Genomic DNA, 17,568 nt, shown 5'->3' on the forward strand with positions numbered 1-17,568 from the left:
ATACACATCGTAACTGAGGGCACATGTCATCTACCATTGTTGTTGAAAGCAAATCACATTAAATATGGATGGATGCTTTCATACATAGCTGAAAGCCAAGAAGCTGAGCCTTCCAACTTTTAGGCCTTGAGCCTTATAGCGAAGCAGAAAAGTGGCAGTCAAAAGAAATGACTCTGAGCATAAAGTAGAGGCCTTTATGGAACCAAAGCTACAAGCAATTTGTCTGTGTACATTGAAGGTGAAACTGCTGTGAGACATGACACAATAGATTTAATCGATTTAAATCACTAAGAATCGAATGAAATGCGATTTCAATAGCGATTCAATGCTTTCAAAATATATACACATTATATTACTACAAGCATGAATTAATGAGAGACCTTGAACAGTGTTTGTGCCTTGCATCTCTTCTTCACACGCTCACACAGGATTTTGCTTGTGCTCCGGTCCTCTCACTGATGCAGCTGATGTGGATCTCTCATTAGGACTTGTGGCGAGTAATGATGAGTAGTTCAGCCATGAAACTCTATCGGTGCTCTAATTGGTTCATTCAAAATTACGTTCCCAGCCAATCAGGTTCTAATTAGAATTACAGTGTGCCTGTAAACCAGACAAATTCCATGCTCACCACACCTGCGTAATGCGTATCCTCTTCTCTTTTCAATATGAATAAGTCTTTATTAAATAAATCTAAGACATTTAAGCTAATCTAACACATAAGTACATGCACTCACACATTCACACAAGTTGAAAGTTTAAGAGAATGAGAATGTGGAATCCCAAGTTTGAAGCGATACGTGAAATTGCATAGACATGAACAGCCATCAATCACTTAATTAACCCTCGCATTGAGTTCCTCAATGAGGTTAAAATTATATTAAATCCACCAGTACAAATGTGAGTCTGGAGGTGTTACTTGCGTCTCCTGTGTAAAGGGGGTTCCCTCTGTTGTCGTTGAAAGGGGGTTTCCCGATGTTGCTGATTGGCTGGAAGTTCAGTAGTCGCTGAAGTGACGTTTTGGTAAAGCCCGTGGTTGGGTGTTGGCTGACGATGCGGAGTTGTGGGCTTGTTGAAGTTGAACGGGCACTCGAGGTCAGACTCGGAGACATGAAACTCTCAAACAGAAAAGAAAATAAACTAAAGTAAAATAATTGAAGTCAAGTTTGACGAACCTAGGTGGTGTTTCTTCTCATTGTGGCTAAGTAGCAGCAGGCCAACGCATGCTTGGAAGCACGCTCAAAGAACGCTAACAGTGATGACTAAAAGCATGACTAAAAAGCAGGCAACAGTATAGCCTATACGTTGAAATGGTCAATTCAAGTGATGTTAATGTTGAAAGCTATTCTGTGAAAGAGTTGGTTGGTTATCTTGCTTCTGACTTGTGGCACCAGTAATGATTTACAACATCCTGTTGCCTTTCTGAGGAATTCAGCTAATGTTTTAACCACGATCCTGATCGAATATATATAACAAATGTAAAAAGTGTATATCAAACTTGAGAATTTATAGCACATTTATTTATAATTTTTTTATTTATTGAGAATGCATTGACTAAAAATAAAATAAAAAAAGTTTTAATACAATATTAAATGTGATTGTCTATTATTATTATTATTATTATTATTATTATTATTATTATTATTATTATTATTTTATTTTATTTTGACTGATAGCAGTCCAGTAGCCTCTTTCATAAAACAAGTTTACAAAATAATAGTTTGACATATTGGCAGTTGATTTGGTTCAAAATAAGTCAGACTAACTGAAATAAACCTGGCTTATTTGGTATACTTGTTTTATGAAACAGGCCCCTGTGATCCAAAGTCATGATAAAAAATAAATAAAAAAAATAAAAAAATAAATCTTCGAGAAAAAAAAAAACTGTCTGTGCAAATTGCTTTCATTTCACATGCAAGAGTTTCATGTAAGCACATGCATGAACAAGAACAGAACCTGGTGTTCCCCAAAGACACATTGAAAAAAATGTCAGCATTGTTCAGTGTGGAAAGGGAAAGTACAACTGTGAATCACAACTTGTGGTCATAACCCAGAGTGCTACAGACCCTCTCATGTGACTGACACAGCCATCAAAAGGCAGAGCAAAGGCAAAAAGGAGAAAATAATGAAAAGAGGAAAGCAAGCAAGAGTGAAACGTTTCAATTTATTGAGATTAGATTTCAAGATCAAACAGTGGATGGATTTGCATAGCCCAGGGTTGGCTGTAGCCCACTTTCCCCAGCTCTCTTGAAAGACAGCCAGTGCATGCCATTATCTGTGCTGAGGTTCCACAGCTCAGAGAAAAAGCGAGGTTGGCAGTGACACAGCCTCTAGTGTTCGGTCCCACAGTCTGTAAGGGAAGAGTGGCACAAATCAGCCTCCGTTTGTGTGTGGTCAGACTGACCTGTATTTTATGATGCAATTTTGAATTTGGTAAGCAAGCTAAAATAATTATGAAAGTGGCTGAATGTTGTAACCTGAAGACTAATCTAATTTGTTTCCTCTCTTTTGTTCCTTTTCCCAATCTGCTATGACTTTAAGAGAAAATGCCAATGAAATTTGGCTAGTGGATTTTGCATCCCTGAGCCACTCCCATGCATATGTGTATTTCTTGGTTGTGGCATGTGAATAATAATGGGCATACCTAACCGAGACGTTCCCTATCTGTCAGTCACTCAGAGTTATGTTGTGATGACATAAGGGGGTCCATGGAAAGAGCCACAACCTGAACCCGTCACAAGCCTGTGACATTGCAAATGTTGACAACCAGCCGCATGTCAGACAAATTATACAAAAGGTTGTGACTTTCCCAACTCCTCTGCACAAAATCACTGACCTTGGCACTCACAGGGACCAAAAGGTGAGTACATTGCTGCTGGAGATAGCCATGCCGCTGTTCCTAACACAGCAAATATTTGTTAAGAGAAGGTATGGAAACCTGGGGCACATATCCAGGCTGAGGTCTCAGGACAGTATGAGAGTAGGCCTGCCCGAACACAAGACACTTTTCATGCACCGAAAATGCAGGAGGTCCCCGACCCTCTTGATGGAAGTGAATACAATCCGGAGTGCTGACTTAGCAGACAGTAATGTAAGCTCTACTGAATCCATTGGCTCAAAGGGATCTGTTTGAAGGCTAGCCAGGTTTGTAGAGAGATCCCAAGAGGGCACCAGGGGTTGCCTAGGAGAATTTTACATTCTGGCATCCCCAGGATCCTGATGATGAGTTTGCCTTTCCAGGGACTGGCAGTCCACTGCTTTGTTATGTGATGCGATTAAAAGCTACATGCACATTCAAGGTGGAGGCTGACAGCTTACGTTCCAACCTTTCTTGCAGGAAAGAAAGCACTACTCCAATCGTGCTTCTTTGGGGTTCTTGGTGAAAAGAACACCAGTTCATGGAAATACTCCATTTCATTGCATAGGCTTGCCTCACAGAAGGAGCTCTAGCCTGAGTTATAGTGTCTACCACCACTGGTGGGAGATAACTTAAGTCTGGCATGTCCAATCCAGAAGCTACACTTGGAGGTCCCAGAGATCTAGACATGGGGGCAATATGGTGCTGAGCCCCTGATAATTATTTTGGGTATGTGAGCTGTCATGGGAGCATGTTGGCAGCTCGATTGTGCTCACCGGAATGTAAACAGTGCACAGTGACTTGAGGAGAAGGCGACGGGCAAGCTGTGACACGAGATGTGATTGTAGACCTCCCTGCCAGTTGATGTATGAGACAGCAGCAGTGTTGTCAATGCGGACCAACACATGCTTGTTTTGCCTCAGTGGCCAGAACTGTCACAATGCTAGATGCACTACCAAAAGCTCAATGCAGTCCAGAGCCCCAAGGCTGCCTTCCCATTGCATGTAATACCTCAGGCTGTACCGGAGGCATCAGTCGTGAAAATGACATGCCGGGAAACTTGTTTTAAGGGCACCCCAGCCTGTAGAAGGGCAAGGTTCATGCATGCACTGAATTAATTTACATTTATTCATTTAGCGAATGCTTTTATCCAAAGCGACTTACAATTGCTATGTATGTCAGAGGTCGCACGCCTCAGGAGCAACTAGGGGGTTAAGTGTCTTGCTCAGAGACACATTGGTGTCTCACAGTGGTTTGAACCCGGGTCTCTCACACCAAAGGCATGTGTTTTAAAAACTGCGCTAACACCACCCATAGGCAGTGTGATGATCATGCAAAGTGTGCCTAGATGCCTTCCCCATCTCTGGACTTGGGAGTGTAAACAGAGTGACCCAAAGCCCCAACTGGTTGAGGTGCCAAAGAACCAGGTCCCTGTAATCACACAACTGCTCTGGTGACTGGGCCATGATGAGCCAGTTGTCGAGGTAGTTGAAGATTGATACATAAGTAGTTGTCCACGACAAACAGTGTTGATCTGTGGTCCTTTTGAACATTGAAACAATGCCATATTCTCCTGTTCTGTCATTGTCTCCTTTTGTAGTTTTAAAAAATGATTTAAATATTTGATATTTATTTGCTGCCGTCACAGCTATAATTCTTACCGGAATGGGTAGAGACTGAGAGTCCTGCTCTCTTCCCCATGAGGAGAGAGAGGCAAGATTGCAGCAAAGACATGCTCATATGCTCACAACAAATGCATGATTCTTCCACGAATGCAGCTTCAGCGTGTGCAGAGGATGCACCTGTCACCTATTTATACCTGTATGCACTGGGAGTGGCTCAGGCATGCAAAATCCACTTGCCAAATTTGAATGGCTTCTTCTCTGAAAGTCAGAGCAGATTTTTGCTCTCTAGTAAACCCCCTTTTTCGTAACGACATATCTCGAAGGGACCGACAGATAGGGAACCACATATTTGTACTATACAAATGTGAAATTAATTTGGGGAAAAAATAAATAAATGAACCCCATGTGGATTTATACAAACTGTGAATGTCAAAAAAGTGTTATGTTATGCCCCGCTCTCCCCTACCCATAATGCACTCTGAGGATTGTGCCCAAGGTATTCTCAGTCTCATTAGAAGATGGCACCAAAAACCACATGTCCAATGTCAGCACAGCATAATTTTATACAGGTATAAAGGTTCTAATTGATTTCACAATATCTCAATTGAGGTTTATACATGTTAGTTTCCATGTCTACTTGAGCTGCCAGTTTCTTTTCGAACCATTAATAAACAGTTAATCAGTATTGCTAAAACTCCAGATTATGAAAGTTTGTTCTTATTGGGTATAACTGGCCTTTAATAAACACAACTTCTGCTTTACAAAGCCTGGCTTTCAGCTAATGATTCTGAGCATCAGTTACTGTTTTGGAGGACAAAGGGTATAGTTAAACCTTGTGCATTCTGGACACCACTGTAGTGAAAAGTACTGAGAGATTGAGTCAGTCTTTTATAGGTGCTTGTTGGTCATAAATCAATATGTAAATGAGCTGTTGCTCATGCAGCCAGGATATGAGATTTGACTGACAAAGGCTGGCACACTAAAAAAGGTTATATATTTGATTAGAATGGCTTACATTCAAACCACAGATGTGAAACTTGGCACTTACTTGCCGTGACACGAATAGGAGACATACCTATTGCTCAGACAATTTTAACCTTCTCTGTTGAGTAGAAAAACAAACAACACAATGTTCAGTCACCATATTTCCATGAAATAAAAGTGAATGGAGACCATTGGGACTGTTTTGAAAAGAGCAGCTTGGGGATTTAACACATTTTTTCTACTTGTGTTTTACACAACATTGAATGTTGTGACCCTGGATCACAAAACCAGTTCTAAGTAGTCGGGGTATATTTGTAGCAATAACCAAAAATACATTGTATGGGTCAAAATGATGGATTTTTTTTTTCTGGATATTGAGTAAAGATCATGTTCCATGAGTATATTTTGTACATTTCCTACTGTAAATGTACCAAAACTTAATTTTTAATTAGTAATATGCATTGCTAAGAACTTCATTTGGACATCTTTAAAGGTGAGTTTCTCAATATTCAGATTATTTATTTATTAAGCACTTTCAGATGAAATTTGACATGATTTTCAGTTTTCTGACAGTATAAATCTCAGTTTTAAACAAACATGAAAAGAGAAATTCACATTTTTAAGCAAGCAATTGACAATTGACCTGCTTTATAATGCTTAAAATGGTTTTTAATGCTGTGAAAAAAAAATGTGATACATTATATTTTAATAAAATATAATAATTTAAAGGCTTACAGTAAATAATACAAAATAATATATTATTATTATTATTATTATTATTATTATTATTATTATTATTTTATTAATGGCAAAATGTGAGACATTATCATTTAAAGGTTTACAATAAATAAATAAAAAATAATTATTATTTATTATATTTATTATTATTTTTAATGTCAAAATGAGGTGCCATTACAGTGAGGATAAAAGGTTGAACATGTATATATTTGCACTAGGAAGAAGCACAACAATTCCCCCACCATGCCTAACACAATTTGAATTTGGTTACTGGTGTTATATTAGACAGTGATACATTCCCGTTCTCTAATATAAAAAGTCTAGATACAGCATGCATACTGCAAGTTGCCAGCAAAGGCTCTTGTAAGATGACTGAGTTTCCAAACTCCAGCAATTTTACTCATCTCAGCTGGTATCTCACCATGAAAGAACAGAAGTGAAGCAGCAGTCGAATGGAAGTCACTTATTAGAGCAGTGCAGGCCATATTTATTATTTTAATTTTATCAGGACCTGGCAGTGTTTGTCATACACAAGTGGGAATTTGCATATGACAAACATAAATTCTGAGGTCAGCACTCTCAGCCAATCAGATTAAAGGACTGGAACTGTTGTATAATAGCATATTGATGGCCTCAAACAGACATGGAATATATACCACAAAACTTTCATTTTCATGTCATTATGTCTTTAAATATTGAACGAGAACAATTTATGCATGCTTGAAAGGCACCAGGAAGAGACAAAAAAAGAGAAACAGAAAGCACAAATATCTTAAACTGCTATCAGAACTCCTAACTCAGTGGAGAAAGGTCTGAATAAGTTAAAAAGATTACTTTCACCTTTTTGACCATTAGAAAGGTACTTAAGCCCAAATTGCCTGCAATCTGTGCAGCTGTGGATGTAGATATAAATGTCTCATACTGCCTCACAAAGGCAAAATCCAAGAACAAAATGTTATTATTATTATTATTATTATTATTATTATTATTATTATTATTATTATTGAATTTATTCTTAAAAATGGATTATCTATTTATATATAAAAAATAAATAAAAAATAAATAATAATTCATACAACATTCATGTCAGTTGTTTAGTTTTGAGTTTACATCCTGACTGCTACATGGCAGTCTTTATCTCTGAACGACAGTGAGCCTGACCGGAAATACTAGCATTAGGGCATTAGGGCATGCAGTTGTGCCAATTTGGAGATTTTGTCACCAAATTGAGCTACTTTCTCATTGTTGCTGCTTTTTTATTTCATTTTATTTTATTGTTTTATTTTTATTTATTTATTTTGTGACAATGAGATATTTTAGCTATATTTAAATAAAACTTGCGATTTTTTTGGAGATTTATTTTTTATTTTTTACTTGGTCACACCTTGATTTAGGCCTGTGACCTCTCACGTTTGCTCTCTATCATGCCAATGAGTCTGCGCAGTGAACACACCAGTACGCCATCCACACCAGCCATGACACACGTGAAATTTCATGCACAGTAATGTCAACCAGACACTGAGAGACACAGTGCATCACCGTGTCATGTGTGCTGTGATGCAGTATTTTGTAGTGTGTTGACTAAAATAAGCTTGTATGAATAAAGTCTTTGCTTTTGGAGAATCATAATATCTCTTATATGTTGTATTTGAGCAGGATAGGGATGCACTCTGGTGACATATAAAACAAATTCCCAACAAATTCCATAATTCCCAAAAAGTTTGATGTGCTTCGCAAGAATTTCCTAATGTACCATTATACGTATCGTATTGCAAAATTCTTGGCAATACAGCCCTACTATTTAGGATGTATAGGGTGGATAGTATGCACCTTGAGAAGCAGGACCTATCTCAAACTTAAACGGTACAGCCATCAACAGGCTTCATTAACACTCATGTTTCTGCTAATAACTTTTGAACTATAATGTCAAGAATGAAAAAAATGCATACCAAAAATAACATTTCTATCATTTTATCATAACATTCATATCATTTGAATTTTACCTATTCAAACAAAAATAAAACTATTAATTTATTTAAAAAATAAATCAAATTGAGCACAAACTTTTAAATGGCAGTGTCATAGTTTTGTGTGTTGTAAATATATATATATTTTTCCTCATTCAATTTTATTACATAAACATCCATGCATGTTAACTATTCAATATAATAAATAATATACAGGTGCAACTCAATAAGTTTGAATGTTGTGGAAAAGTCAGCACTCTCAAAACTTAAATAGTGAAACTCATGTATTAAATAAATTCACCTTTTTTTTCTTTTTGATGTCACGGTTCGGTTTGGTTCAGTACGTTTTAGATACAGCAAAATGTAAAAACATCTCAACTTTTCAAAATGCCGCAAGCGCACCGAGGGTCATGTGACAAGAACTAACCAATCAGCTTCATCCTTTCCCATAACAACACTGCCGAGCGCTTTGGAAAGGAGGAGAAACGGTGCGACTAGCGTTTTCCACGCGTTTTTAGGCACGATATTTGAACGGCCCCTAAGGCGCTCGCTCACTCAGCACGCGCTGAAGGCTCGTTGCAAAATGTCTAATGCATTTAACCCTTGTGCTTTGTTCAAATTCACTACCCTTTTGAGTTGTTCGTGGATGAAAACCATCCTGCTGTAAAAATGTATCAGATTCATATTTTTTCATTTTTTTTTCATAAATCTGTTAATCAACTTCAGTCCTGATAAAAAACTACCAAATGTTTAAAAAAAATCCAAGAATTTAACTCTTTAATTGCCAATTTCATAAATGATGTCACTGATTTGGGGGAAAAAAACACACAAAATGACTTATTTTCAATATAAAAGTAATTGTGGCTGGATTTTTATTTTACTTTTTATAACAGTCTTGGGCATGTCAAAGATTAGTAGCAACATTGGCTTTGATGCATTGTTAGTTTTTGTGCAGCATTAGATTAAAAAATGTTCTCCGTAATTAGTTGTTGGTGGCTGTTTTTGCCCCATTGACTTCCATTATAACGACATTTTTTGATTGCAAAGCCATGACACCATATAATCATGCATTCTTGATTGTTTGTGGTTTTCCCTTTTGGGAAGAGGTAAAAAAATATATTTTTACAGTTGATCACTACGTGGGACCATTAACCCTTTAGATAGGCCTGTGCAAACAAAGGCTTAGTTTCTGGCTTGTATATGGAGCTATATGGAGTATAACAGCAAATTATAGTGTTTGAAATACATTATAACTTAAAGGGAATCCACAGTGCACCCAAACACCAGACCTGTTGGTTATTGGAGGATCTTCTATTTCTGGTCTGTTAAACCCATTGGCCATTTTGCAACGAGCCTTCAGCGTGTGCTGAGTGAGCGAGCGCCTGACTGAGTAGCCCAACATAAACATATAACTATAAGTTGGTGTTTTTTTCTTCTTCGGGAGTGTCAGGGGCGTTGCCTGTTACGTCGTTTGGGTTATTGGGCTACCTTGTTGAACGGTTCAATACGAATACGCATATCTCTACACCCCTAAAATATATATATATATATATATATATATATATATATATATATATATATATATATATATATATATATATATATATATTTTTTTTTTTTTTTTCAGATTTTGCACTTTTTCAAAATCACTCATTAAAAAAGCAACAAATGTTGTCAACATTGAAAAACAAACATTTTCACTTTTTTGGCCCTTTAAATCCCACTGTGTATCATCCTTCACAATTCACAGCATTTAATCCACATTCCTATTCTATGTTCGCTCACTTTCACCTGTCAGAGACCATCTAAACCACGGCTGACTTCACAGGATTGAGCACTCAGTAGTTGGTGGTGGAATGCCAGGTCTATTCTGAGGCACCAGCATTGATTTGAGGCTCATGTAATTGCTGTCTGTTCAGCCACACAAACTCCAAGGTCAGAACACAGTTTCAGCAGACCCTCGTGCTTGTGCCGCCTTCATAATTAGTCACTGCTAGAGTGATTTAAGAAGCATTCAGTGTAAAAATGCAGCACTTATCTGCCCCCTTTTTTTTCAGTGTTTCTTAAAAAAAAAAAATCTAATTCAGAAGATCTTGATTTAATTCAAATTTGTTAAGATTCTGCATATTAATTATTAATTCTGGCATATAATTCTTATATAATTTTAGTATCCAGTTTGCTATGGTTCAATAGTTTGGGATTGGTAATTAATTTATTAATTTATTTATTTATATTTTTGTTTAATTTATTTTTTGTATGTTTTGAACAAAGTATCTTCTGCAAATGTTGCATTTATTTGATCTAAAATTCAGTAAAATAATAATAACAATAATAACAACAATAACAACAACAACTACAATAATAATAATAATAATAATAATAATAATAATAATAATAATAATAATAATAATAATAATTTTCAGTGATGAAAGCTGAATTTTCAGCATTACTTCAGTCTTAAGTGTCCACTTCAGAAATCAATCTAATATGCTGATTGGCTGCTCAAGTAACATTTATTATTATTACTATTATTATTATTATTATTATTATTATTATTATTATTATCAATTTTGAATTTTTTTTTTTTTTGTGAAACTTTATTTTTATTTTTGATTTTATTATTAGAATGTTTTTTCCAGGATTCTTTGATGAAGAGAAAGTTTTCAAAAATAGCTTGTATTTTATTATAATAAATTATACTATTATTTTAAATTATCATAAATTGTAATAAATGTATTTCATTTTAATTCAATATATTTTTATCCTGAGATTTGATATATTTGCAGTAGGAAATTTAAAATATCTTCATGGAACTTCTCTTAATGTCATTGTTTTGGCATAAAATAAAAATCAATTAATTTTTACCCATGCAATGGAAGCTTTAGCCTAAGTTCTGCCAGGAAGACTCAATCAGTTCGTCACTAATTACCTTCATCATTATCCAATCACGTCTTTATACTCCTGTATAAAAGATCGTACTTACACATGTTTGAGTTCGCAGATGCCAACGCGACAACAACCGCAGATTCCGACGCGATTGTACTTGCTCAAGCTGTTGTGTTTATTCATCTACTTGCTGTAATTAAGTTCGTGCCCCGCAAACTATCTAGAGTTCGACGTTCCTCTAAGATGCACACGGGATCGTTGGCTTAGCTCTGTGTCGCGGTGATTATCTGCAGTCGTTTGTGTTGGATTATTTACAAGCTTTTCTCGGCAGAGGATGTGAACATTGGCGGAGTTCCGTGTGCTTCCAGGCCAGGGTTGCCAGGTTCTCAAAACCACCAGTTACTACTATTAATTAAAAAAAAAAAAAAAAAAAAAAAAAAAAAAAAAAAAAAAAAAAATAGCCCAATCGCGTTCAAAAGGGATTTATCGGTAGAATTCACATTCTAGGGGCTATATATAACACTATTGGGGTCACCTCAAACCCAGGACAGAAAAGGCAACCCACAAAAAAAAAAAAAAAAAAAAAAATACGGTCTTGGCAACGCTGGTGCTTTCCGAGATGTCGCGTCAGTGCTGCTTGGGTCTCAACACCTGAAAAGACTTCGGTCTCAATCAACAAATATTCATCTGTACGCTCACGTGAACCTGCAGCAATGAAGTTTCTCCGGACCAGCAGACAGAATTAAGGCTGCCAGTCTCTTCGGCATCTCGCCTCCATCACTTCACAAGTCTACAGCATTATAAGTATCATTTTGTTCTATGCACTTGCGGCGCCTGGGCATTAATTTATTCTCTGCAAGGATTTATACTTGCACGTTCAAATAAAACACTGGGCGTTTCGCTTGTTTATTGACTTGCACAGCATAATTAAGATGTTGATCATAGTGCATGCAATTTTCAGAATTTCTTCGTAATGAGGCACTTTAAGGCTCATCATAAACGCTACAATCTTTATACTGATAAAGATTTTTCGCATTTCTTAAAAAAAAAAAAAAAAAAAAAAAAAAAAAAGCTCTGTCTAGCACACTTGAGATTCGCTGTTTTAATCCTATGTTTTAATATTTGCTTATTCAGTCTTTCATTTGCGTTATTCCTGAAAGTTCATACTCTAATGGGATTCTATGGTTGCAGATGCAGGGAATCGCTGCTTTCACCTCATCTTTACATGGCTTACTCTTGGGCTAGCGAATCATGAACACCGGATCTACCAAGCTGATGCGTATATGGACCCTTCTTTTGAGTCGTAGGTAAGATTCGGCTCAATGCTCCGTCAGCTGGCATATAACTCCACGTGACACGAGTTGCTGCTGACCTTATTTCAGAGTAGTGACATATCTCCAGTTTAAACCGAATATTAATTAGCAGGCATGGTTTGTTTGCACTCCTGGTCTTCGTCTCAAGGCGCGGTCGCACTTGACTTTAAACATGCGAAATTATTTCGAACGCCACTGCGAATATGGGCGGGAACAAGATAAAACAGTCTCCCCTCAATTATTACAAGATGGATTATTATGTTTGCTAGCACTGTGTCTTTTGCAACGGCGTCGGAAGCGTTTTATTATATTGTAACGTTACTCTGTATCTCTCTATAAATATATACACCCTAAGGGGAGGAGGGGGAGAAGAAAGAAAGAGAGAGGAAAAAAAAAAAAAAAAAAAAAAAATATATATATATATATATAAAACGTTGTCATTCCAATGTATCACCTGTTCCCGTCGACACTACAAACCATGCAGCTTTTCTTTTATAAATCTTTTAATGTATTATAAACTAGGACGCTGTGCAACAGCTAAAGTATATAGCGCTTCCTTTTTGAATTTTTGTACAGAGGCCATGCAGCAATGTATCGCTCTTCTACTGGTCCACATCCTCACGTTATGCAAATTCCCTGGTCAGAGTTCACCAAACTTGAACTTTGGAACGCAGCGAAATGCAAAATTTTTCGCATAAGCTTGCGTTTCCGGTCCGACGCATTCGCATGCGTATGAATGGAAGTCAATGGAGAGAAAAGTGCAGTGTGACCGCCCATCACTCATAACTAACTAACGGCCGGAGGGGCGTGTTAAGTAGGTTCTGCTCATGCTATCAAACTGACGTCATCAGAAAATTATTCGTTACAGGGTGGAAATATTCAGAATTTGATAAGATTGCTAAGACAAACAATGTTTAATTGTTTACATCAAGATTAGCTATGTGTGCTAGTAAGTCAATTCGATTTATGCGTATTTTAAACTTAACCTCTGATACCTCAACTTAATATTATAAAAAAAAATAAAAAAAAAATAAAAAAAAAATAAAATAAAATAAAAAAATTGGGGAGTGACAGTTAAGGGGTTAAGCTACAATCAAGGCTTGTTTATATTCGCGCATCTACTGGTGTTGGTTCATCACTCTTACTCGGCTGTTGCGGCTTTCACTTTACACTTTTAAACTTTCAGACAGCTGTGCCCTCAGCCAACCCGGATTCTTCAGTCTGCCCTCCGTTAGCAGACATAATACTAAACGAAGTGCTACGTCAGTTGGAAAAGGCGTCGCTCCCTCTACAATCAAGCCTACACGTTTGCATGGTCCGCTTCTAATGTTTTTCCTTCCAATTTTTTGCGTTCCTATTCTAATTTCGACCGTTGCTCCTTTCTTGTTAAAAAAAAAAAAAAAAAATCGCAATCTTAATTTCTCTATTCGCAGACTCTTTGCCAGCATCTAATCCACGCTAAATTTTATTATCAAATTTTCAAGCCTTTTGGTTATTCAGTTCGATTACTACTTGAGGGGTTAGCTAAATCTTCCAACAAATTAAAGACCAATGTCTGCCTATTACCCTGCCCATATTGCAAAATGAATTACTTCCATCTGCTACGGCCTTCCTTCAAAGTACCTCAATATTCTTCTGGAGGCAGTGTTTATCTGCTTTCTACAGGTTATGCTTCCAGGGGAATTCACTTCAAACCAATCAATTTGATCCTGCTCGCGGCATTTCCTTCAGATCTATGATTCGGACCAAAATTCTTCACACTCTCCTCAAGCACTCAAAACCGATGCGCAAGGTTCTGGTGTCACCTTAACAATTCTAAAATCAATAATCCTGTCCCTTCTCTGCATGGTGAAATTTCTTAAAAATCCGACCTAGAATTTCTAAAACGCACCAGCTCTATTTTTCCTAACGGAGCCCCCTTTCCAAGGCTGTTTAGAACTCACTTAACCACTGTTCTCAAAGCTGCAGTCTATCTACTGGCCATTCATTCAGAATTGGGGCAGCTACTTCAGCAGCTGAATGAGGGATCTCTACATCAGCTGTTAAGATCATGGGCAGATGGTCTTCCTAAGCATTTGAATCATACATCAGACCTGATTCAAAACCATTATTGAAGCTCAGCAAGCTCTCCTGTAACTAATCAGGTAAATTCATGCAATTACTGGTGGTGGTGTTACTATATCTGTATGGTCTTTCAAGGCCTGTCTGTGTCTGGCCTATCGTGGCTATTTCTGTACGGTCTATCGAGACCTGTCCGTGTCCGGCTATCATGGCTATTTTTCTGTATGGTCTATCAAGGCCTGTCCCATGTCTGCCTATTGTGGCTATCTGTGTCTGGCCTATCGTGGCTATTTCTGTACGGTCTATCGAGACCTGTCCGTGTCCGGCTATCATGGCTATTTTTCTGTATGGTCTATCAAGGCCTGTCCCATGTCTGCCTATTGTGGCTATCTGTGTCTGGCCTATCGTGGCTATTTCTGTACGGTCTATCGAGACCTGTCCGTGTCCGGCTATCATGGCTATTTTTCTGTATGGTCTATCAAGGCCTGTCCCATGTCTGCCTATCGTGGCTATTTCTGTACGGTCTATCGAGACCTGTCCGTGTCCGGCTATCATGGCTATTTTTCTGTACGGTCTATCAAGGCCTGTCCCATGTCTGCCTATTGTGGCTATCTGTGTCTGGCCTATCCTGGCTATTTCTGTACGGTCTATCGAGGCCTATCTGTGTCTGGCTATAATGGCTATTTCTGTACGGCCTATCGAGGCTTGTCCGTGTCTGCCTATCGTGGCTGTCTGTGTCTGGCCTATCGTGGCTATTTCTGTACGGCCTATCAAGGCCTGTCCGTGTCCGGCCATCATGGCTATTTTTCTGTATGGTCTATTGAGGCCTGTCCTGTGTCTGCCTATTGTGGCTATTTCTGTACGGCCTATTGAGGCCTGTCTGCGTCTGCCATTGTGGCTGTCTGCGTCTGGCCTATCGTGGCTATTTATGTACGGCCTATCGAGGTCTGTCTGCGTCTGCCTATCGTGGCTAATCATGGTCTATCGAGGCCTGTCTTGCGTCTGCCTATCGTGGCTGTCTGCGTCTGGCCTATTGTGGCTATTTATGTACGGTCTATCGAGGCCTGTCTGTGTTGGCTATCATGGCTATTTCTGTACGGTCTATCGAGGCCTGTCCTTGTCTGCCTATCGTGGCTGTCTGCGTCTGGCCTATTGTGGCTATTTCCGTTGGTCTATCGAGGCCTGTCCGTGTCTGGCTATCATGGCTATTTTTCTGTATGGTCTATCAAGGCCTATCTGTGTCTGGCCATCATGGCTATTTCTGTACGGTCTATCAAGGCCTGTCTGCGTCTGCCTATTGTGGCTGTCTGTGTCTGGCCTATCGTGGCTATTTATGTATGGTCTATCGAGGCCTGTCTGTGTCTGGCTATCATGGCTATTTTTCTGTACGGTCTATCGAGGCTGTCTGTGCTCTGCCTATCATGGCTATTCTGTATGGTCTATCGAGGCCTGTCTGCGTCTGCCTATCGTGGCTGTCTGCGTCTGGCCTATCGTGGCTATTTCTGTTGGTCTATTGAGGCCTGTCTGTGTCTGCCTATCGTGGCTGTCTGCGTGAGGCCTATCGTGGCTATTTATGTTGGTCTATCGGGGCCTGTCTGTGTCTGCCTATCGTGGCTGTCTGCGTCTGGCCTATCGGGCTATTTATGTTCGGCCAATTGGGGCCTGTCCGCGTTTGCCTATCGTGGCTGTCTGCGTCTGGCCTATCGTGGCTATTTATGTTCGGCCTATCGAGGCCTGTCCGTGTCTGCCTATCGTGGCTATTTCTGTTGGTCTATCGAGGCCTGTCGGTGTCTGCCTATCGTGGCATTTCTGTTGGTCTATCGAGGCCTGTCTGTGTCTGCCTATCGTGGCTATTTCTGTTGGTCTATCGAGGCCTGTCTGTGTCTGCCTATCGTGGCTATTTCTGTTGGTCTATCGAGGCCTGTCTGTGTCTGCCTATCGTGGCTATTTCTGTTGGTCTATCGAGGCCTGTCTGTGTCTGCCTATCGTGGCTATTTCTGTTGGTCTAACGAGGCCTGTCCGTGCCTGCCTATCATGGCTGTCTGTGTCCTGCCTATCGTTGCTGTCTGTGTCTGGCCTATTTCTGTAAAATTTAAGAAGTTTAATCTAACGTCATTATACTGGTCATGCTAACTCTCTTTCTATTTCTTCCAGGAACCTTAGGATTCTCAACTGGTGGGTATACTTCATCTACTTTTTTTTTGGGGGGAAGGCTGGCCCCGTCTGGAGGTCTCGTAATCCACCTAATTTTGGGGGTCTGCTGCGCCCCTGCCTTCGTCTTCAGGCAGGAAATGCAGATTCGCTACCCTCGGATTACGAACCATGGACGGGGCCTTCCGCCAAAGAAATTTATAATTGTGCTCGCTGAGCTGTCAATAAATGTATGCTTCGTACATTCTTCTATCTCCCGAGTCTTTTTGGTAGAAATGGAAGCTTTAGCCTAAGTTCTGCCAGGAAGACTCAATCAGTTCGTCACTAATTACCTTCATCATTATCCAATCACGTCTTTATACTCCTGTATAAAAGATCGTACTTACACATGTTTGAGTTCGCAGATGCCAACGCGACAACAACCTCCACCCTCCCCACCACCACCAGGATGGTCCTGTCCTTACCTTCCAGGGGGGGGTCTGCTGCGCCCCTGCCTTCGTCTTCAGGCAGGAAATGCAGATTCGCTACCCTCGGATTACGAACCATGGACGGGGCCTTCCGCCAAAGAAATTTATAATTGTGCTCGCTGAGCTGTCAATAAATGTATGCTTCGTACATTCTTCTATCTCCCGAGTCTTTTTGGTAGAAATGTATTTTTTTTGCTATTGCTGCAAATATATCCCAGCGACTTAAGACTTAAGACAGGGTTCACAAAATCTACATAAATGAAACATTCTGCAGTCGATTTATTGACAATACACACATTAAAGGCGTCATATGATGCAGTTTCAAGTTTCCTTTATATGTGGAGTGTTACAAGCTCTTGATTCATAAAGAAGATCTGTAAAGTTGATTTATATATATATATAACTAAAGTATAAAATCCAAAGAGATATTCTTTATAAAAGTTAAGAGTCAACCACTCCCTCCTAAAATGGCTCGTTTAAACACGCTCCTAAATGTCTATGTCTCGATGTGGGAAGATTTGT

At 38.9% G+C, this 17,568-nt stretch overlaps 1 protein-coding gene across 2 annotated transcripts; it reads left to right on the forward strand.

The window, feature by feature from the left end:
- Positions 1-11,066: 11,066 nt before the first annotated feature.
- LOC127983688 (uncharacterized) lies at positions 11,067-17,199 on the forward strand. 2 transcript variants are annotated; one of them, XM_052585908.1, is made up of 3 exons: positions 11,067-14,863; positions 14,963-15,373; positions 15,418-17,199. In XM_052585908.1, exons 1-3 carry the CDS (start codon positions 14,520-14,522, stop codon positions 16,559-16,561), a joined length of 1,899 nt encoding a protein of 632 aa, XP_052441868.1. In that variant the 5' UTR covers positions 11,067-14,519; the 3' UTR covers positions 16,562-17,199. The 2 variants fall into 2 exon arrangements, with proteins under 2 accessions (XP_052441868.1, XP_052441869.1); XM_052585909.1 differs by having other exon boundaries at positions 11,067-14,740.
- The last annotated feature ends 369 nt before the right edge of the window (positions 17,200-17,568 follow it).

Source organism: Carassius gibelio, chromosome B20 (assembly GCF_023724105.1).
Source record: "Carassius gibelio isolate Cgi1373 ecotype wild population from Czech Republic chromosome B20, carGib1.2-hapl.c, whole genome shotgun sequence".
In the NCBI taxonomy this organism is placed as follows: Eukaryota; Metazoa; Chordata; class Actinopteri; order Cypriniformes; family Cyprinidae; genus Carassius; species Carassius gibelio.